Below are 21040 nucleotides of genomic sequence, written 5' to 3'. Positions count from 1 at the left end.
CTAGCTGAAAATTCAAATTAAACAAAAACGAGACGAGAATAAATGTTTTTTTATTTTATTGTGACTTTAAAGAAAAGTTTTCAGCCAAACTGAACAAATCAGGGGAGCAAAGCATCCAATCAATCTGTTCCCTACAGATTGATCGTAGTGATCGATGAGTGTCGGATCGTTGCTGTTAAATTAAAGAGAAAAGGTGAAACTAACAGGAAACTCGTCACCAGAACTGAACAGAACCGGGTCGAACTCACTACTTTTAAATTGTTTAGTTCCAGAATCGGAAAATAAAAAGTTTTTTTTATGTTTTTTTAAAAGTGGAGATGCATCAAGACGACAAGTTTAAAATCTGTTTGGGTCTGAATTAGAAACGTTTTAAACATTCAAGAAAAGCAAAAGCATGTGACCACGACAGCAGGAAGGAAGGAAGGGAGGAAGGGAGGAAGGAAGCCTCCGAGGGACAAAACAGGGCGGGTCTTCCAGACTAACATATTTACAGACCTTTATCAAAAGACATCGAGAAAAAAAAAAAAGTAAAATAAGTTGCATTTTCTGATTTTTTGACTATTTCAATACGTTTGCAGCCATCTGGTCTGATGAAACCCAAGTCATGGTTTAGCTGGAGGTGACAGCATGACCAAATATGGAGACGATGAGACGCAGGAAGGCAACGACTACGTTTAATAAAAACGGACAGAGTGGAGAGACGGGAGGCAACGAGGCGCCGCCGTGTGGTCTTCAGAAATCCCCGCCGACGTCCCGCTCCTCCCCCCGGCGGGAGTCCGACCGGCCGTTCATGCTGTCCCGCTTGTCTCGGTCCCGGGAGCGGTCTCGAGACGAACGCTCGCGGTCCCTGGACGACCTGAGAGAGACGGCCGATCAGATGGTCGATAAGCCGGCAGGTAAATCACAACAGCAGAAACAAACATTTACATCTGCAGTCGTTATTCACCTCTGAGAAAGACAGAAAGAAAGAAAAGGACAAAGAGACGAAGAGAAAGGACAGAAACTAAACAAAACAAAGACAAAACAAATATAGAAACGGGGAAAGAATACGAAGACAAAGATGGAAAGACGGACAGAAAGATGGACAGACAGACAGAAAGATGGACAGACAGATGGACAGAAAGATGGACAGACGGACAGAAAGATGGACAGAAAGATGGCCGCTCTCAGCCCTACTTGTGTCTGGAGCTCTGCTCGTGGCTGTGCCGATGCCCTCGGCTGCGGGAGCGGGATCTGCTGCGGTGCCGCCGCTTCCTGTCCCTGGAGCGCGAGCGAGAGCGGCGCCGGTCCCGGGACGTAGAGCGCGAGCGTCTCCGTCTGCGGTCCCGCGAACGAGACCTGAAGACAAACGATTAACACAACGAAGCGCCTGGAACCCAGAACTTACCCTCAAGCTTTTCATGAAAACTCAGCAACATCCAGTGAAGCTCACCGTCTATGTTCTCTGCTGCGGGACCGAGTCCTGGAAACAAACATGGCAACTTGAAGACACAAACGAGGCAACTTGAAGACACAAACATGGCAACTTGAAGACACAAACATGGCAACTTGAAGACACAAACGTGGCAACTTGAAGACACAACATGGCAACTTGAAGACACAAACATGGCAACTTGAAGACACAAACGAGGCAACTTGAAGACACAAACATGGCAACTTGAAGACACAAACATGGCAACTTGAAGACACAAACATGGCAACTTGAAGACACAAACATGGCAACTTGAAGACACAAACATGGCAACTTGAAGACACAAACATGGCAACTTGAAGACACAAACATGGCAACTTGAAGACACAAACATGGCAACTTGAAGACACAAACGTGGCAACTTGAAGACACAAACGTGGCAACTTGAAGACACAAACGTGGCAACTTGAAGACACAAACATGGCAACTTGAAGACAAAAAAGTGGCAACTTGAAGACACAAACATGGCAACTTGAAGACACGGCACCATGACAATCGAAGGCTGAACGTTTCCATTCTTACCTCCTCCGCATCCGTTCCTCTTTTTCTCTCTCCTCTCTTCTCTTTAAACGCTCCTGGTTCCTTTTCTCCTGCTTCTCAACCACCGTTTTCTGTAAAAAACAAAATATTTCAAGAGAAAGAAAATCTATTTGAAGCAACATTTCCAATCTGGTTCTTTAGTTCTTCATATTCACTCCAGGTTTAGTCAAAATTTCTTAAAACACATTAAAAGCGTCCCATCATGTTTCCACTATCAGGTCAGGATCGTCTACGGTACAAATTATGAACAAAACTATTCTGATACAATTTGATTTTCTTTCAGAATGACTCGTTTTAGGGCGTCTTGTTGCTTTAAATCCAAACAAGCTGCAACTGGCCATGAACCCAATTCAACAACTACACTCACATGAAAATGGCTGTAAAATAGATGAGCAATGATGCAACATATGTCATTGAAAAGCAGAAGTGCATATGGCAGAGAAACCAGCTGACCAAACATGCTGGAACTTTGCTGGGGTTGCTAGGTAACGGGAGTGGCTGCTGATTTGTGACAATACGATCCAAAAGTTTTTGAAAGTTAATTTTCCCGACACTAAAAGAAAATGTATTTATTGCAAAAACCATCTGGGTGTTATTTTAATTGTTTACGGTCTTTTTTTGTTTGTTTGTTTAGAAGCAGCAGAAACCGAATTAGAAAACATGTAAAATGTGAATTATGCATACTCAGCATGTACCTTTAGTTGGTCCAGTTTCTCTCTGATCTGGATGAAGCCCAGGTGAAGCTTCCCACCAAAATGGTCAGCCAGGCGGCGGTCGTTGTCATGGAGACCCAGGTAGGCGGAGCAAACCTCACAGACGCGGAGCTTCTGTTGCTGGAAGCTGGAGGCTGGCATGGAGTTTCTGTATTCCTCCTGCCAGACCAGCAGTACAAAACCTGCTTGAAGGTGTTACCTTCAACAAGAGGAAGTGCTTCCTGTTCCTGGCGGCTCGCCTGACTCACCTCGGCATCCTTTTTCCTGGTGCGGACCTTCTCCACCTCCTGCAGAACCTTCTGGGCTTCGTCCACGTTGCCCTCGGCGCCGAGCTGCTCCGCCTTCGCCAGCAGCTTCCCGATCTCCTCGTTCAGCTCATGGACCTTCTCAGCCTGAAACGCAGCAATGCATGATGGGTTTAACTGCACAGCCAACACACACACACACACATCTTCACACACACACACACACACACACACACACACACACACACACACACACACACACACACATCTTCACACACACACACACACACACACACACATCTTCACACCACACACACACACACACACACACACACACACACACACACATCTTCACACACACACACACACACACACACACACACACACACACACATCTTCACACACACACACACACAAACACACACACACACACACACACACACACACACACACACACACACACACACACACACACACACACACACACACACACACACAGACACAGGTGAGGGAAGCTCCACCTTTGCAGCCACTTCTGCACTGATCTCCTCCTGCGTCTCAGCCAGCCGTTTCTTGGCTAACTCTGTCCGCCGGTCGCAGTCGGCGATGAACGTCTCCAGGTGATCCACAGCCTTCAGGGGGAAAACAAACATTGATCTGATCATTAAGGCTGATTAGCAATAACCAATAATCATTTTCTGAAGGTTGTGACTAACATCAAGCTCGAAGAACAGATCTCTCTCCTTGGAGGCGATTTCGTAGTCGGCTCTCAGTGCCAGGTCGTGGATCTTTGTGCATTCGCCCAGATCCATACGCTGCAAACAGAAATTATTCAACACAATCAAACTCAAACATGTTACGCATCTGAATATGTACAAAATGGTTTAAGATGCAGATTTCAATAAATATTCAGTGTAATTTTCCTCTCTGTCCATTTCAGCCCTAGTTTATGTCATAAATTAGGGCTGAAATGATTCCTCAGTCTCTGTGTTTCCATTACAAACGTTGATTTTCCACTAATGTCGAAAAAACAATTTCGCAATTACAGTGTTTCTAGTAAATAAGAAACGCAGTTGAAGTCACGGGAATACATTTGTTCATTAAAAAACATGCTGTGTCACTCTCCTCAAACTACTTCCTGTCGTCTTCTTCACGGTTTCTGGCAGTAGTAACATCTTTTTGATGGTCACATGACTTGTGTGATGCAAAACAAAAAGCATTTCCATTGCAGTTTTGTAAAATAGACTAATTTTGATACAGACAAAACAAACCCAACTCAAAAGTCTCATGTTTCCATTAAGCTAATTAATTTTCAAAAAGTCTAATTACGAGATAAATGATTAATGGAAACAGCTGGTGACTAAATATCCTCAAGCCAAATCATCTCCTTTGAAACTTTGCAAAATATTCTGTAAAGCCTTTTATTGCTCCCACCAAAGTACAGCGTACCGAATCATTTATTTACGTTGCACCAACACGCTCATGCACCATCCATGTGTTTATGCTAAGCTAAGTGGTACTTTTAGCTGAAGATGTGGGCCAAAATTAACAAATTAAAAGTGTGCAAACACTTGAAACTGAAATTAACACGTCAAACAGAACTAACTTTCCACAACAGCATGAATGCTCCGGATTGTTTTTTTATTTTGTCTTTTTGCATCGTTTATGTTTGCTTTGGAGAATACGTTTACCCAAATCTGAGCTGATGTCACAGATTTACAAGGAGGAGCATTTTGGCTAATGTTAAATACACTGACTGACCAGCAGCGTTTAGCTAGCAGCGTTTAGCTAGCAGCGTTTAGCTAACAGCGCTTAGCTAACAGTGTGTGAAAGGCAGACGACTCTTCCAGCTCAGCAACAGATTAACCACTTGAACTTTAAAAGTGTTTATCGTAGCTAGCTGCTCAACCTCTCACTGCTAGCTAAGCTAGGTTAGCGGATTCACTAACTCACCAACTCTTTGGTTGCGTAGCAACAACCTCCTCCTACTTGTCCAGAGATTTCATAATTCATTTAATTTGTTGTTTATTTTGAAGTTCCAGAGTTAAATGTTCATCAGAATTGAAAGTCTGATGAACATCATGATTCTGCCTTTAAAACAACAACATTATCGTTTACGCCGATAACTTCTGGGCCGGTTTGTCGCCCAGTCACGGTTGCCACTGTGACGGGCGTGTTTGGACCCACCAAGGTGACGGGCGTGTTTGGACCCACCAAGGTGACGGGCGTGTTTGGACCCACCATGGTGAAGGGCGTGTTTGGACCCACCAAGGTGACGGGTGTTTGGACCCACCAAGGTGACGGGCGTGTTTGGACCCACCATGGTGACGGGCGTGTTTGGACCCACCATGGTGAAGGGCGTGTTTGGACCCACCAAGGTGAAGGGCGTGTTTGGACCCACCATGGTGAAGGGCGTGTTTGGACCCACCATGGTGAAGGGCGTGTTTGGACCCACCAAGGTGACGGGCGTGTTTGGACCCACCACTGTGACGGGCGTGTTTGGACCCACCATGGTGACGGGCGTGTTTGGACCCACCAAGGTGACGGGCGTGTTTGGACCCACCAAGGTGACGGGCGTGTTTGGACCCACCAAGGTGACGGGCGTGTTTGGACCCACCAAGGTGAAGGGCGTGTTTGGACCCACCAAGGTGACGGGCGTGTTTGGACCCACCACTGTGACGGGCGTGTTTGGACCCACCATGGTGACGGGCGTGTTTGGACCCACCACTGTGACGGGCGTGTTTGGACCCACCATGGTGACGGGCGTGTTTGGACCCACCAAGGTGAAGGGCGTGTTTGGACCCACCAAGGTGACGGGCGTGTTTTGGACCCACCAAGGTGAAGGGCGTGTTTGGACCCACCATGGTGACGGGCGTGTTTGGACCCACCAAGGTGACGGGCGTGTTTGGACCCACCACTGTGACGGGCGTGTTTGGACCCACCATGGTGACGGGCGTGTTTGGACCCACCATGGTGAAGGGCGTGTTTGGACCCACCAAGGTGACGGGCGTGTTTGGACCCACCATGGTGACGGGCGTGTTTGGACCCACCAAGGTGACGGGCGTGTTTGGACCCACCATGGTGACGGGCGTGTTTGGACCCACCATGGTGACGGGCGTGTTTGGACCCACCATGGTGACGGGCGTGTTTGGACCCACCATGGTGACGGGCGTGTTTGGACCCACCATGGTGACGGGCGTGTTTGGACCCACCATGGTGACGGGCGTGTTTGGACCCACCATGGTGACGGGCGTGTTTGGACCCACCATGGTGACGGGCGTGTTTGGACCCACCACGGTGACGGGCGTGTTTGGACCCACCAAGGTGACGGGCGTGTTTGGACCCACCACGGTGACGGGCGTGTTTGGACCCACCACGGTGACGGGCGTGTTTGGACCCACCGTTCCAGACAGGATGTCGTGCGGGCAGCAGTTGAGCAGGTGACTCTTGCAGACTCGCTCGTCGGTGAACTTGACCCTCTGCCGCGTCTCGTCGCCTGAAACAAGAGAGGAAGAGTGAGGAAGAGGAGGAGGAAGAGTCAGGGTACGCTAACGTTTTCTGCAGCTGTCAGGTACAAACCTTCCCTTTAAGAGAACTGGACTCACATCTGTCTCTATGTTAATCACAGTAAACATAGACGTTAAACATGTAGATCTTACTGCTGTATGTCTGATTCTTACCTTCCCAAAGAATCAATAAATCCTGTTAAAGGCCCACAATGCTGCTGGACGCAGAGACACACCGACCCAGTATCAATATCTGTATCGGTGCCAATATCCGAAAAAATATCAGTGGCAATGGGCTCAATCTATTCAGGCTATTTCTACCAACTTTACATGATATTAATATCTGATAAACTTTATGAACTTTTCTGACAGTTTGTTGATGGTTTATATTTAATATTTTGTTTTTGTCTGATTTGGCTGTTTGAATTCAAACTGTACTGAGAGAACAAATTGAAGTTGTTTTGTTTCTACATGTTTAAGAGCAGAGTTCGTAAATACATTTGTAATTCAGCGTGTGTGTGTGTAAGTACATCCAGCTGTTTTTCTGTATCGGATCGGTGCTAAACCTCAGACATTGACACTGATAGTGAAAACGTGGATCGGTGCGTCTCCAGCTGGTAGCAGTCAAATGAGATTTACTTCTAACTGAAAGTATAAATTATGTTTTAATACTTTCCTGGACAGAAAAAAACATGAATAGACAAAAAAAAAAATCACTGATAAAAATCTCCAGCCAAGCCTTTCATAACAATAAAACACTTAAAAAAAGAATCCAAGGGAAAGAAATGCGGTTATACACACTGCGATCTGCACCACATACTGTACCCTTCTGCATCTTCAACACCTCAGCTGCAGAATTTTAAACCCGCTGCTGAAAAGTTTAAATGGGAACAGATTTCTGGCCCAAACCTGCAGTAAGAAGTTGGGAGTCATACACAAGTCAGATTGTAAACGAGTGGATTGCTAATCTCTAATCTGCCGTGGAAAGGCGTTGCAGCCAGTCGGCTCGTATGGAAACAACGCAACTAGACGTGTTAGCTGAAGGTAACTGATGTGCCACTGAGGAATTATACGAATATTTAAATAAAAAGCTACAATAAACTCCGGAAGGCAGAGAAATTGTTTGGATATTGATCATAACAGCTTTAAAAATCATGTGTGACTCACGGCTCGATGAACATGAGGCTTTTCTGCAACTCCCTTGCAGATTGATGTAGGCTGGCAATGATACACTGAACCTTAATGAATAAAATAAAGGGGCCACAATTGTTCAGTTTGTATGCAACACATGTATGGGAAGAATCAGAAATGAATATGATCACACACGCACACCACACAGACCCGCTCTGACTGAACAGATGGAACCGCCAGCGCTTCAGAGGCCACAAAACAACGCGACAAAATAAACCTGAAAACCGCCAGACAAACCCAATCATTTCTATTTGCATCATTTTTCTACCAAAAACTGGATAATAAAAGTCTTTAGTCTGGTGATTTGGTCTCTTATTTTGAAGGATAATTTTTCTGAATTCATTTCATTTATCGTTTTGTTTTTTTTAGATATTCAAAATGTCTTCCAGTTAAATGTTCATCACAATTTAAAGTTTGAGAATGTGATCTTGTATTATTACATTACTGGAAAAAGATCTCACAACAACAATATTATCGTTTATCGCAATAAATTCTGGACGATTGATCATTTAACATTAGTTATGGTGACAGGGCTGATAAATGATTAAATGCTTTCAGTGCCTCCAAAAGTATTGAGTCTTTTCACATTTGTAATTGACAAGTTTTGATTTGATCTAAGGCAGGGATGTACAAAGTGCGGCCCGGGGCCATCTGTGGCCCTGAAGTTGACTTTGTGCGGCCCCTGACTGCAGCTCCAGAGTCAAGGTTCAAGTCAGGTCAAGGTCGGCCATCTGAACATCAAATTCAATTTTTCATGGAAAAAAAAAAAACATTTTTAGGTGCAAACCAGAGAGTTTCTCTATTAATTAAGCACAAAATTTCCTTTGACTTTAGTTTAGATGAAGATCAAACATTCAGCGATTCACAGCAAAATCAGATACATTTATTAAACTGGGCTGAAGAAACAGACACATGTACAGATCAACCATCTCCATGTATGCGTCATCTATGATCCATGTGATTTAAACATTCAGTTCCTTCAACAGAAACTTTTATTTAATTCATTTAAATATTGGATGTTTAGTTTATTCAACATAGAACAAAAACAATTAAAAAGTAAAAAAAAAAACAAAAAAAAAAAAAACAAAAACTTCTTTGTGGCTCTCCTGAACTTTGAAGCTCCACAGTTTTGTACGGAGTTTGGACCCGCAGCATGATGGCGCCACTACAGTTTTCTGCAGTCTTTACAAACCCAGCAGCCATATTTGCTCCCAGGCCAGATAAATGAGACGAATGTTACATGACTTTTAGTTTAAAATAATTATTAAATAATAATAACCTAATAAGAATTTGTATGCAAATTTGTCATTTCTAAAGAATTCCAACTTATTTCTGTTTTAAGGTTTCAATATAAATAGAATAGAAAAACTTTATTAATCCCATAGGGAAATTGAGATAGTCTGTCTGTAGCTCACATTAATTCATATCCACACAACATTAAAATAATCCTTAAAAGGTACACGAAATATAATAAATACATTACCACTAAAAGAGGTCTAGAAAGTGCTTAAATATAGAACTGAAACATTTTGTGATGCTAGAATTTGTTGAAAATTAAAATATGCAATTTCCAACTTGAAAAACTATATATCTAATATATCTGTCAATGGTATTTTTTAGTATCAATCACTATATTGTGAAAATTCAAGTCATTACATAAAAAACTACTTGACCCAGTAGTTTATACTTCCATTGAATGATTATTTGAATTATGGGAATTAGGTTCCAATAAACATAATCTAAAAGGCACCATATTAAAGATGCATGCCACACTTTCCAGATATTTAAATTTTATGACTTCAATACTGATGCAAGGCACCTTAAACACGTAATCATCTGATGTTAGCGAAGTCATTGTTATTAATCATATATAATAAATATTAATTTAATGAACTACTGCATCGATTAAAATGCGTATGTTTGCCTGATACTTTGAAAGCGAATTTAAGTCCACAGAAGCTAAATCAAATTAGCACTTAAAGCCAACGTGGGGCAGAAATGGAACTAAGTATTAAAAATTAAGAGCCGTAATTAGGAGTTAGTTATTCCGTTATAAGCGTAATCCGGTGTGTTGGTTGGACTCGGTCCAGCGCGTGGCAGTATGGCGCCGGCAGCTTTCCTAACTCCACAATAAACACCAGACGAGCTGGAGCTAACTCTGGAGCTAACTTAGCCCACATTCGAGGCAGGATAAAATGCACGTATTTATGTCAATTTAAACTACATACGGCGGATGGATACAGTAAGCGCTACATTTAGAACTCATTTGAAGGCCTGGAAGCAGTTTTCTTGTGTTTAGAAGCAGCGCTCTGTGGTACATCCATTCAAGCAGGTCTGTCCACCACTCGCCAACACAAGCCAGCCTCAGCAGAGCCTCCATCTTGGCTAGCTCCGTTAGCTCCCACAGCTACTCACCATCCCTCGCTGTTCCCATCAGCTGGTCGAGCAGCGCTCTCATCTGAGCCTGGGCGGACATGGTCTACGGCGACTCCGTCGACAACCGAACAACTGAACTAGCTCTTCTATTTGTTTACCAGGATGAACCGTTTTTTTCCCCAACCATCACCGCTAACTGATTTTCTTTACGTCGCGAACTGACCAGTTTCCGTTTAAAATTACGGAAATGACGCAGTAACTTCAATGGCGCTACAGATCTAGATCAACCAATCACAACGCCCTAACGCGAGTTCCTCGGTAAATTTAATCCCTGAATTTAGACTGTCAGGTTGCAGACCGTCACACTCCGACAGGTTTTTTTTTAAAGGATACATTTAATTTTAGATGAGATTGTCGTAGAAAATCGGTGTTATCATTGTTTTATACAAATTTTGTTGGTAAAACGTATAAATATTTCCATCAATAACACCTGTCAGACAAAGTGAAGGTGAAAAAAACATTGACGTTCTGCTGATCTCTGATTAGTTCGCGCAGATCTGGGCAGCAGCAGAACCGGAACCAGAATCAGTGACCGACGAAGATCGGTTGAAAGTTAACGTAAGAAAAACTTCTTCTTTTAATTCCGCTTTTTATTGTTTTAACTGAAATAATACGTGTTTGTAGCAAAGATATCGATCTTGCTGCTGTTAGCATTTACTGAACAACTTGTTTTGGAAAAGTAGCTTCACCAGTTTTTGATCTAATTTCATGAACTTATCTGCCCAGTAAAACCAAATCATTTTATTGAAACTGATTAGATTTTGTTGTTGTGAGGGTTTGAAGCTGCCCGGGTTTAACTGGCAGAAATGAGCCGAGGCACCGGGACCGACTGGGCGGGTTGTTCTGGTTCTGAACGCCAGGTTCTGCTGGGCGTTTTGTTTTTGGGCGCATCTGGTTCTGGAACCAGTTCTGGCACGTCTGAATGGGCTCCGAACCGCAGAGGATGATGCAGCAAAGAGAACCGGAGTCTGTCTCTTTAAAACAACAAACTGATAAACACGAGGAAAATCATCTGTGATCCTCACCACACAGCTTCTCACTTGGATTTATGTCTGGACTTCAACTAGGCCATTCTAGCTTATAGCTGTGGGCTGGAAAGTAACTCCTGTAGCGGTCTGTATTACAGAGACCCATTAGAAGCCTCTGACTGAAGATACTCCATGAAGACAGTCCTGTGAAGATGATTATCATAATTTTCTTGATTATTCCCCAGAACCAGCTTCTTCATCAGCTCGTTTAAGAAATCTATAACAAGTAAATCATTCTAGCGTTAGCAGTTCTTCTTCAGCTTTTTAATGTTTTTAATGTAATATATTTATAATATTTTCACAAAAGAATATTCCTTATTTCTGGGTACATTATTTTTGTATAAAACATAATAATCTCAGCCATGTTGCTGTTCAGAAATAACAGTTTAGTTAAACTGAAAGTTAGGGTTTTAAAGGTTGTTGACCTTTGACCTATCCCATCCCATAACGATCTCAAACAGGTTTTCTTGACATCCATCCATCTTCCCCTGACATGATGCTGCCACCACCATGTTTTCAAAAAGCTCAGTTTGAGCGTTTCCTCCTGGTTCTCACGCCACTTCCTGTTTCAGCTCAACAGGCCGGCGATGCTGTGAAGGCGTTGCCATGGAGACAGCAGAGCAGGACACCGAGGACTCCCCTCTGAAATCGGCAGGAGACGGGCCGGAGGCGGCCGCGGCCGCGGCGCAGCTGCAGCAGAAGAGCTGCAAGGTGGGATTGTCCAGGATGAGCCACTGGAGGACGGCGGTGTTCTTCCTCTCGCTCTTCCTCTGCCTCACCGTCGTCTTCGCCTTCTCCTTCGTCATCCCCTGCCCAGAGCGGCCGCAGTACCACCTGAACTGGAGCCGAGACTTCTCCGACGCAGGCAGGCAGATTATTCTAATCAGCTATTCTAGACTGTTATGATTAATTCATCTGATGATCGATTAGTCAGACGATTAATTAGTCATTAATTGATTATTCTGATGGTTAATTGATGTAACAATTAATTGATTATAATGACAATTCATCACACAGACAATTAATTAGATTTATAAATTGCCACATTCTATTTTTTCTACTTTATATTATATGTTTTTCATACAATATTAGAAATGCATTAGAATATAGAAATATATTTCCCTTCTTACATCAGGAAATGAACATTTTACTTCCTGAAACGCAGCAGTGAAGGTTTGGCAGCAGAAGTTCAGGCCTGCTGCGCATCAGCACAGCGTATGGCTGACATGGGGATTATTTCATGGATTAACTGAATGATAAATGGAGAAAATATCATTTTTTTAGCTAAAACTGAGAAGTTCAGACATTATTTTCTGGTTTGATTTTTGTTTTATCTTAAAAGCAAAATGTTTGTATTTTGTGCAGCTTTGGCTCCTTTACTGATCTGAATGTGTTCTTTCAGCAGACAGCCTTTCATCGATTACTAAATTAGTGAAGGATTCAATAACTGATTGATCGCTGGAGCTCTGGACTCTAAGCGCCGTCTCTCCTCTCACAGTGACCTACAACTTCCTGGCTGTTGAACACGCCAACAGCGACAAGGTGATGGACGTCCTGATCGTCATCAGAAGCCCAGAAAGTTCTCCAAACAAGTCGTGTTCTGACGCAGGTGGAGTCGCGTTCGGTCGCCGTTTCCCTGCGGCTGAGGTTGGTAGTTTGATTCTCAGTCTGTCTCCAGGCCTGACTTCGCCGTGTCTGTTCCTGCTGGCGCTGGACGGGACCAAAGGAGAGACGCTGTGGGAGCGGCCGCTGGGGGGCGAGCTGCACTGGGCCCAGTGCGGCCTGCAGACTGGGACCAGTTCATCCTGGCACTGCCTGCTGTCCCATTCTGACAACCTGACCGCCGTCAACAAACACAACGGTGAGCCAAGCTACCAGAGAAGAAAACTTTACCGTCCTTGATCTGTAGATCATGTTCTGAAATTAGGAGTGAGGCTTAAATTACTATGACAATAACCATAAATTAATCGATTAATCATTATCTGGAGTATTCAGACTGAAAATCAGAACATCACAGTCAGAGCAGTGATGAAGCTAAAACTGAAGAAAAATCTACATAGTTTTCCATTTTTAAGCTGTTTTAATGAGAAGCTCTGAGGAATCAGAATCTGTTGATCTCATTTCAAAATCCTGATAAAAATTTGATGCTGATGAGTTAAAAGATGAAATATTATCTGATCTGTAAAAGTACAACAATCCTCATTTTCATTTTTGTTATTCTATATTTGAGTTGTCATAAAATTATTACCTTCTTTTTGTAACATTACGATTTTATTCTGTAAATATTAATATTAACCGACACAGTGAAGCCTGACTGTCTTCAGACAAAACCATTACATATGAAATAAAACATACTGAGTAACTGATCAAATTATCATTATTTAACATTTAAAAATTTCATCATCAGATGGAAAAATATGAAGTTAAGTGGAAATTTTGTTATCTTAAGAATGAAAAGGACAATACTGGATATAAACATCAAAAATAACAAAATCAGGCAAAAGAAAATGTTTCCAGATTTTTTTTTTGTTATTAAAAATGAATTAAGTTTTAACAGAAACTGTTTCTGCTGGTTAAAACATGTTTGTCTTTCATTTTACTGAAGTAAGACAAGAAATAATTCATAATGAAATTATTCAAGTAAAAGTGAAAAGGAGTAAAAAATGTTTTTTTTGTTTTCCTAGAAAGTTACTCTGGTGAATGTAACTAGTTACGACCCGGTTCTGGTTCCAGGTGTGGTGTCCTGGCAGCAGCCTCGGCCCTCGGTTCTGTCCGTCTCCCTGCCCGTCCTCAGTGTCCCGGATCTGGACGGGGACCAGGTTGGCGACGTGGTTCTGCTGCTGCTGAACGGCACACAGGTAGACCAGCTGCTGCGTCACGGCGGTTCTGATCCGACCCGTCGGATTTAACCGCTTCCTGTCCAAACCCGCAGACGCAGCTGGTGCTGCTCTCTGGGCAGAAGGGGGATCGGATCGGGTCGGAGGTCACCATCGACGGCGGCGCCACGCAGAGCCACCTGCTGCACCGCACCATGGGAGGATCGTACTACATGCTGCTGCAGAGAGGTTGGTAGCTCAAATCCCGTCCGACCCGGATCAGAGTTAATGTGGCGACTAAAACTAACGAAGACTGAAACTAAGAAAACATTTTCATTAGAGGAAATTTCTGAAAAACTACTGTGTTGCCTTTTGGCTATTTTAAAAGTGATCAGTTATTTTAAAATCGACTCAACAGGCGGGTTTCATTCTCTAGTTTTCTAAAAGTTTGAAATTCAAACTCAGAAACTTTATTCATCAAAAACATCAATTAAATGTCGTCATATTTCATATCATTCAGAGTCATTGTGGTTGATTATCTCCAGCAGCAGTCAGTCATGCAGTGAACTTAAGAAGCCTCTGACTGAAGACTGTTGCTGTATGACCTGTTCTCTAGTCTGAGGACGACATGCTAACTGCTAACACGTTCTGGATGGAACCAAATCGTTTTAGCTACATTTGCTAATCCTCCTCATTTACTTTGATATGCCAAAAATTTTTAAAAATCTAAAATTTGGCATTTGAAATTTTATTAAATTTTTTTTAACTCAAATTTCTGACATTAATCTGAAAATATCTGAGTGTAGGGTCATAGTTGAGATGCTAATCAGCTGCTTCCGGCTATAAAAACAATATCTTGTTGCCATGGTTGCGCTTCGTGGCTCTCCAAAAGGAAAAAGGAGAGAGCAAAACTTCCGACTGTTCAGGATCCAGAAACAGAACAAAATGGTGGAAAGTTGGTATCTATGCAGATGATGATGATGTCGGCCCAAATTCTCAACCAGAAGCAGCAAAGAGCTGCATTTCCCCTGGACGTTTTCGCTGGACATTGCTGCAGCGTATCGTAGTACAGCTGTTGGTCGCTGGAAGCAGCAGAGTTAGCGGTGTGAAGCTAACCTGAGCTTGTTCCCGCAGCCTCCGGCGTGTTCGGGATGCCTCTCTGGGACATCGCAGCCAGAGCCAAACCGGGTCTGGGTCAGGATCTGAAGCGGGACAAACACTTGGAGAAAACGGCCAGCGACGCAACGGGCCTCGTGCCCATCTACCTGTAAGAGCCAGCCTGCGTTACCCAGCATGCATCAGGGTTTTCGGGTCTCATGTCTCCATTTGCAGATCGGAGGCTAGACGTTTGTTGAGGACCAAAGACTGGGACGATTCCTCTGACCTGCTGGTTGTTTCTCAAAGAGAGGTGGCGCTAGTGGACGGACTTTCCTTGAAGAGACGATGGAGATTCAACGCCAGCTCCACCGGGGGGTCCGACGGCCCGTCTATGTCTATATATCTATGTCTGTCTTGCTCTCTCTTGATGCTTCTCTCTGTTTCCTCCGCCAGCTTTCCGTCCTTCGGTCACTTCAACAGAGACGAAGTTCTTGATCTTGTGGTTGAAGTTGAAGATGATGATGTTAGAAACTCCACCAAGGTGAGTTCATCTTCATCATCAGAACTTCCTCCCCCATGTCGACCCGTTTGGACCCCCAGGCCCGTCTGTCCTGCAGGTCTGCATCTTGGACGGAGGGACCGGCAGTCTGCTGTGGGCGGAGCAGCTGCAGCCCGGCGCCGGCCCGGCCCGACTCGACGCCGTCCACACCACCAACTCGGTGTCAGTCTTTATGTTCTGGGGCCTGATTCGGTCCGGGTCCAACTCATCGGTAGGTTCTGCTGATGTCGGCCACTGCTCGGCCCGGAGCCACTGCTCGGCCCGGAGCCGCCGCTCGGCCCGGAGCCGCCGCTCGGCCCGGAGCCTCCTCTCAGCCCGGTTCTGCTCTGTGCAGGAGTCGTCTGGCGGTTCCCCGCGCTCCTACATGCTGCACCCGCTCTACCCCAACGTCCTGCTGGAGCTCAGCCACGGCGTGGAGCGCATCGTCGCCTTCAGAGGTAAAACCAGGCGGAGGCAGCATCATGCTGGGGGCGGGGCTAAGCCCAGGAAACCCAACCACATTATGGGATGGATTCAACATGGAGGTCATGAAAATCACATCAATTGTATTTCTTTTTACTTAAAGTTACGTCTTTAAATCTGAATTTAACAGAAAAAATGAACAAAATTCTAACAAAAATACAGAAAATTTCTGAGTTTCAAGTCAAAAATGTTTCACTTGAAACTCAGAAATTTGAGATTTATGTTTTTTTAGTTTTAAAAGTCAATAATTCTCTAAAAATATCTGATGAAAAATTTCTAGAAATACAAACACTTTTCAGATTGTAGCTGTAAAATATTTTGAAATCTGAGACTCATGTCCTTTCAAACTTCCTGTTGGTCCTGAAATCCAACTGAAATACTCTGAGGGTTAAAAAGTGAGAAAGTTGAGCAGCGTTTTCTGGAACCGTTCTCCCGTCTTTTCCAGCCACTCTGATGGAGCGCGGTCGCCACGCCGCCTACTTCCTGCTGACAGGGCCGGAGGAGGGCGAGGCGGGCGGCGCCGTGGTTCTCACCAAGAGGAAGCTGAAGCAGGACGTCCCAATAAGCAGCGTCCGCCACATCGGGACCAGCCAGCAGACGCCCAGCGACGGCGAAGTCCGGGAAGCATTCAACCGACTGCGCTTCAGCAGCGACTGGTGAAACATGGCCGCCGACTGGTCAAACATGGCCGCCAACTGGTCAAACATGGCCGCCGACTGGTCAAACATGGCCGCCAACTGGTCAAACATGGCCGCCATGCTGCGACTGTTCCTCATTACAAAACCAAAGCTCTTACTTTTTCACAAGCCAAAGAAAGTCCTTCCTGCTTTACTTTAACTGGAAAGATTCTTCCTGACACCTGGACAGGTGAAGATGAGGTTACTATGACAACGCATGACAGCCACTAGAGATTGAAAAAAAATTATTAGACCAGAAATTTTGAAGAAAGTACTTGGAAATTTCTGAGTTTGAAACGTTAAAAATATGCTGGAAAACATTACATTACATCTTTAAGTCTCCATTTGACAGAAAAAAGGAACAAATTTCTGAGATTAACTTTAGAAATGTTCTAGAAAGAAAGTTGGAAATGTCTGAATTTGAATAATCAAAATGTTTCTGCAGAAAACTCAAATCTGAACATTTCTAAGTTTCAAAAGTGAAACATTTTTCACTTTTTAAACTTATAAATGTCTGAAATTAAACTTTTTAGCTTTTTAGAAAATGTCACTTTTTCAGCTAAAATCTTCAAGTTTTTTTTCTAGAAAATTTCTGAGATTAATCCAGAAGTTTGAGGGGTTTTTCTCGATGTTCCTTTTTTTCCCGTCCATTCTGTGGTGATGTGGCCGTTTATCAGCATCCAATCAGATGCGGCCGTTTGTCAGCGTCCAATCAGAACTCTTGAAAACTGCTGCTGCGTTCAGGAACCTGCTGAAACTGGACGGTGCATTTACTGCACCAGATCTGATCGAAGCTGGACGGTTTTCACGTTTAAGCATCTTTGTGTCGTGTTTTGGTTTTAACCGCTGAAGCCTTAAAGGAAACATTTTTGCGACACAGCAGGAAATGGAGCGACTGGTTCTGGTTCAGAACAGAACCAAACCAACACTAACAAATACTTACTGTTGTGGATTTGCTGTCAGTTTAGATATAAATGTTTTGTGTTGAATCCAAGATGCTGGAAGTTTTCAAATGTGCAGGACTGGAGCTGAAACTGCATGAATCATTTATGGAACATAACTCTGTGGTTCTTTGGATCTGCTTCTTGTTTCCTCCTCATAACGAGCAAAAACAGAAACTCTCTCTTGGTTGTAGATTTTCTTGCTTTAATATATTAAAACGTTTGGAGTTGACATTTTATTTGATGAAATGTTTGGATTAAATAAATTACTTTTTAAAATAAAGACTTTAGTTTGGAACGTGGAAATGTGTTTTTGTTTCTTTAACGAGAAGAGACACCAGAACCACCAGAACCAGATCAGCTAAAGGAGCAATCTGGACTTTCTGTGGGGAAAAAAACGTTTGAAAGAGCAAAAAATAAAAAACTAATGTATTAATTAACAGAAATGCCTTATATTTATGTATTACATATCTATTTGCTTGTTGGTGGAATTGCTTTGTCACTGTGTTTATATCAAGCAGGTTGTAATTAAGGGGATAAAACGTTGACAGGAAACAGAAACTAGAGAAGACAGGAAGTGGCTGTTTTTTTATTATAATTGGTTCCATGACAGCTCAGAAATGATTGGATGTTTCCTTTGTTGAGTTTTTAACAGTTTCAGATATTTTCTTTATTGACCCGTCTGCAATAATGATTATATAAATGTATATATTTTTAATCTCAGTCTTTCCAAGATTCTTGTAAAAAAAAAATTTTCCAGCAATTTTTTTTTTCAAAATTTTTCAAATTAGAAAAAAGAGATAAATTTCGAATTGTCTTCAATTTTTCTATCTATAATGCCCCTATGTATGTACAATAAGCTTCAGACATGAAACTTCAGAACATTTCTGAATTGCTCCCAGAGCATCTGGTTTTTGTGATTTATTTTTATGAAATGAGACATGCCAGTTGAAACATCTTAACTTCATCAAAAGTTGTTAAACTAAAAATATTTGGGTAATGTGAAATATTTAAAAATGTCAGTTCAACGATTATCAAAAATAGAAGCAGCTCTGTGGTTCACATCTTAATATGGAAACTTTCCAGACAGGACTCAGCAGCCATAGAAGGTCCTACAGAAAACTCCGGTTCTCGATCCGAACACAGAGCGCCTGCGCGGCTTACAGTGCGTCACCACGTACAGACTGACGTGCATACGTAGACGCTCTCTCTCGGCGCGCTGTTTGGAAGCGCTCCGTCGCTATAGTGAGAATAATACACAACCAACAGATGTGACGCGTTCAGTATCAGCGGCGTTGCTCCACTTTTACTTTCTGCTTTATTCTGACATCGGTGTGGAAAATATCCCGGCAATCTGCTCATCCCAGCGAGCGCGTGTACACGACTCCAGTAATTAGACTCAGCCCGCGCCCTGCCTACGCGCAAAAACATCCAGTAAAACACGGGAGTTTCTGCACGACGTGTCATCAGGCGAAGCTCCGTTTGTTCCCCCTTTGATTATAATGAGTATATGTGGGCTGAATGCCAAAACGAAACACGATTTTACCTAAAAACTCAATTTCTGTTAATTATTAACAGTAATTACAACGTTCTTTCGCTTTCTTCAACTTAATGTTTTTGTATTAGACACTACTTTAAACACAATAAAATCTTCCTCCTGCTCCTGATAAGGGCTTCAGGCTCTCCGGGTTTCCTTTTACAAACTTAGTAAAATTAGTTCATTTAGCTAGACCTGCGAACAGGAAGTCTGAACTTCAGACTCGCTCAGTTTGTCATTTCAATGTGACCTGAGCGGTCCGCCATATCATCAGAACAGGACTGCACGGAGACGTTTCTCCGAACCGGAGCGCACGCGCTTCGCGCTCTTTGCCCGTCAGTGAGGAAGCACGCGCCCCGAGCCGCCCGCTGTAAAGACTCTGAGCTCTCGCCGCATCGAAAAAGGTAATCTTCACCTTCATGGCGTCTCTCAGCGTTTAAACGGGCTTTTTACACCGGCCCGAGGTGATTGCAGGCGGGGAACCACCTTAGCTGCCGGCGTTGAACATTGTTTGTTCTCCAGGCTGTTTAAAACGAGGTTTAATGAAGGCCAACTGTATAAAAATAAAAAATACACCGACAAGCCGAACCTGTTTCTGCGGAAAAGAAGCAGAGAGGAAATTCCTCCGGCAGCGAGTCGCAATACACGGAGGCGAAGAACCAGCAGCTTTCGGTTTGTTAGTGTTTTTTCCGTGAAGGAGGAAATAATCCGCTGCGGTACCAGAACCGGGCTTTCAGTGCGAGCATTCAGGAACAGAACCGGCTTTCAGTGCGAACATTCAGGAACAGAACCGGGCCTTTTTTCCTTTATGCAGTTCACATAAAGGACGACGTAAAGTATCTACGTCACTACTGGTGGCCACATGAAGGTACAACAATAAGGCAGTTTTCATTGATATTGATTGTTTTATTATTAAAGATGGCTGAGGACATTAAGGCCAAACTGGAGCAGTACCGAACCGCTCCCTTTGATGCCCGATTCCCGAACCAGAACCAGACGAGGAACTGCTGGTCCAACTACCTGGGTAAGGATTCTCCTCAAGGTCACAGCACAACCTGATGAAGCAATAAGTCCAGCTTTAAAGTCGGCCGGTTCTGTCTGGGTGACTTTTAATGTGTAAATGTGGATTTGTCCTCATTTTCTCTGATTCCAGACTATCACCGCTGCCAGAAAGCTCTGAATGCTAAAGGAGTAGACACCACCCCCTGTGAGTGGTACAGGAGGGTCTACAAGTCCCTGTGCCCCATGGGCTGGGTAAATACACTCAATACTTTCACTTAAAATAAAGACAGTACTTCATTCCTGAACACAGACTGTTTGAGCATTTTCATGAATTTGGTCAGATCTGCTGAATTTCACCTGGAAATGTCAGTAAACATCAGAGTGGATGAAAATCCTTCTAATTGTTTTCCTGTGATCTTTGACCCTTCAGGTCGAGAAATGGGACGGGCAGAGAGAAGACGGGACGTTTCCAGGGAAGATCTGAGGATGTAACGCTGTTAGCTGAATGTTTCCACTGCGACCACTCTGCTCAGCAGCAAACTGAAACTGAATGGTCATTCCTTACAAAACCATTAAATGTACAGCAGATTCTGCATTAAAATGTCTCAGGATATATTTATGGAGTCTACTGAGTGCTTTCCCTCTGATCACAGCAACAACGCACAACGGCTCTTAGTAAAATACTAAAAATAAGAAAAATAAATGATCTTTTTGCACATGCATCTGAATAAATGCATATTTTAGTCATTTTTCAGGGAATAAATCCATTGATTTTTTAACAACAAAATACTAGAATGGGATTTAATTTCCTTTTGAGA

At 43.4% G+C, this 21040-nt stretch overlaps 3 protein-coding genes across 7 annotated transcripts; 2 read left to right on the top strand and 1 right to left on the bottom strand.

Annotated features, from left to right (window-relative positions):
• Nucleotides 1-39: 39 nt before the first annotated feature.
• luc7l (LUC7-like (S. cerevisiae)) lies at nt 40-10279 on the bottom strand. 5 transcript variants are annotated; one of them, XM_055057731.1, is made up of 11 exons: nt 10082-10171; nt 7643-7713; nt 6371-6465; nt 3686-3784; nt 3491-3601; nt 2973-3116; nt 2707-2883; nt 1994-2082; nt 1433-1462; nt 1177-1338; nt 40-856 (listed from the first exon to the last, which is right to left on the bottom strand). In XM_055057731.1, exons 4-11 carry the CDS (start codon nt 3779-3781, stop codon nt 733-735), a joined length of 933 nt encoding a protein of 310 aa, XP_054913706.1. In that variant the 5' UTR covers nt 3782-3784; nt 6371-6465; nt 7643-7713; nt 10082-10171; the 3' UTR covers nt 40-732. The 5 variants fall into 5 exon arrangements, with proteins under 5 accessions (XP_054913706.1, XP_054913701.1, XP_054913705.1 ...); XM_055057726.1 differs by lacking the exon at nt 7643-7713 and having other exon boundaries at nt 10082-10279; XM_055057730.1 differs by lacking the exons at nt 7643-7713; nt 10082-10171 and adding an exon at nt 6650-7635.
• A 294-nt stretch (nt 10280-10573) lies between these two features.
• On the top strand, nt 10574-17989 carry fam234a (family with sequence similarity 234 member A). The gene is made up of 12 exons (XM_055057713.1): nt 10574-10660; nt 11703-11995; nt 12629-12739; nt 12809-12991; nt 13864-13988; nt 14063-14195; nt 15081-15213; nt 15279-15419; nt 15498-15585; nt 15662-15814; nt 15938-16040; nt 16511-17989. Exons 2-12 carry the CDS (start codon nt 11737-11739, stop codon nt 16723-16725), a joined length of 1644 nt encoding a protein of 547 aa, XP_054913688.1. The 5' UTR covers nt 10574-10660; nt 11703-11736; the 3' UTR covers nt 16726-17989.
• Nucleotides 17990-19455: 1466 nt separating this feature from the next.
• LOC129377694 (cytochrome c oxidase subunit 6B1) lies at nt 19456-20837 on the top strand. The gene is made up of 4 exons (XM_055057804.1): nt 19456-19624; nt 20139-20244; nt 20374-20474; nt 20653-20837. The coding sequence occupies exons 2-4, from the start codon at nt 20139-20141 to the stop codon at nt 20704-20706; spliced, it is 261 nt and encodes an 86-aa protein (XP_054913779.1). The 5' UTR covers nt 19456-19624; the 3' UTR covers nt 20707-20837.
• The last annotated feature ends 203 nt before the right edge of the window (nt 20838-21040 follow it).

The sequence above is a fragment of the Poeciliopsis prolifica genome, unplaced genomic scaffold, assembly GCF_027474105.1.
Source record: "Poeciliopsis prolifica strain line A6 unplaced genomic scaffold, Auburn_PproV2 SCAFFOLD049, whole genome shotgun sequence".
In the NCBI taxonomy this organism is placed as follows: Eukaryota; Metazoa; Chordata; class Actinopteri; order Cyprinodontiformes; family Poeciliidae; genus Poeciliopsis; species Poeciliopsis prolifica.
Note: the sequence above shows the minus strand (reverse complement) of the source record. Positions and strands in the feature narration are given on the sequence as shown.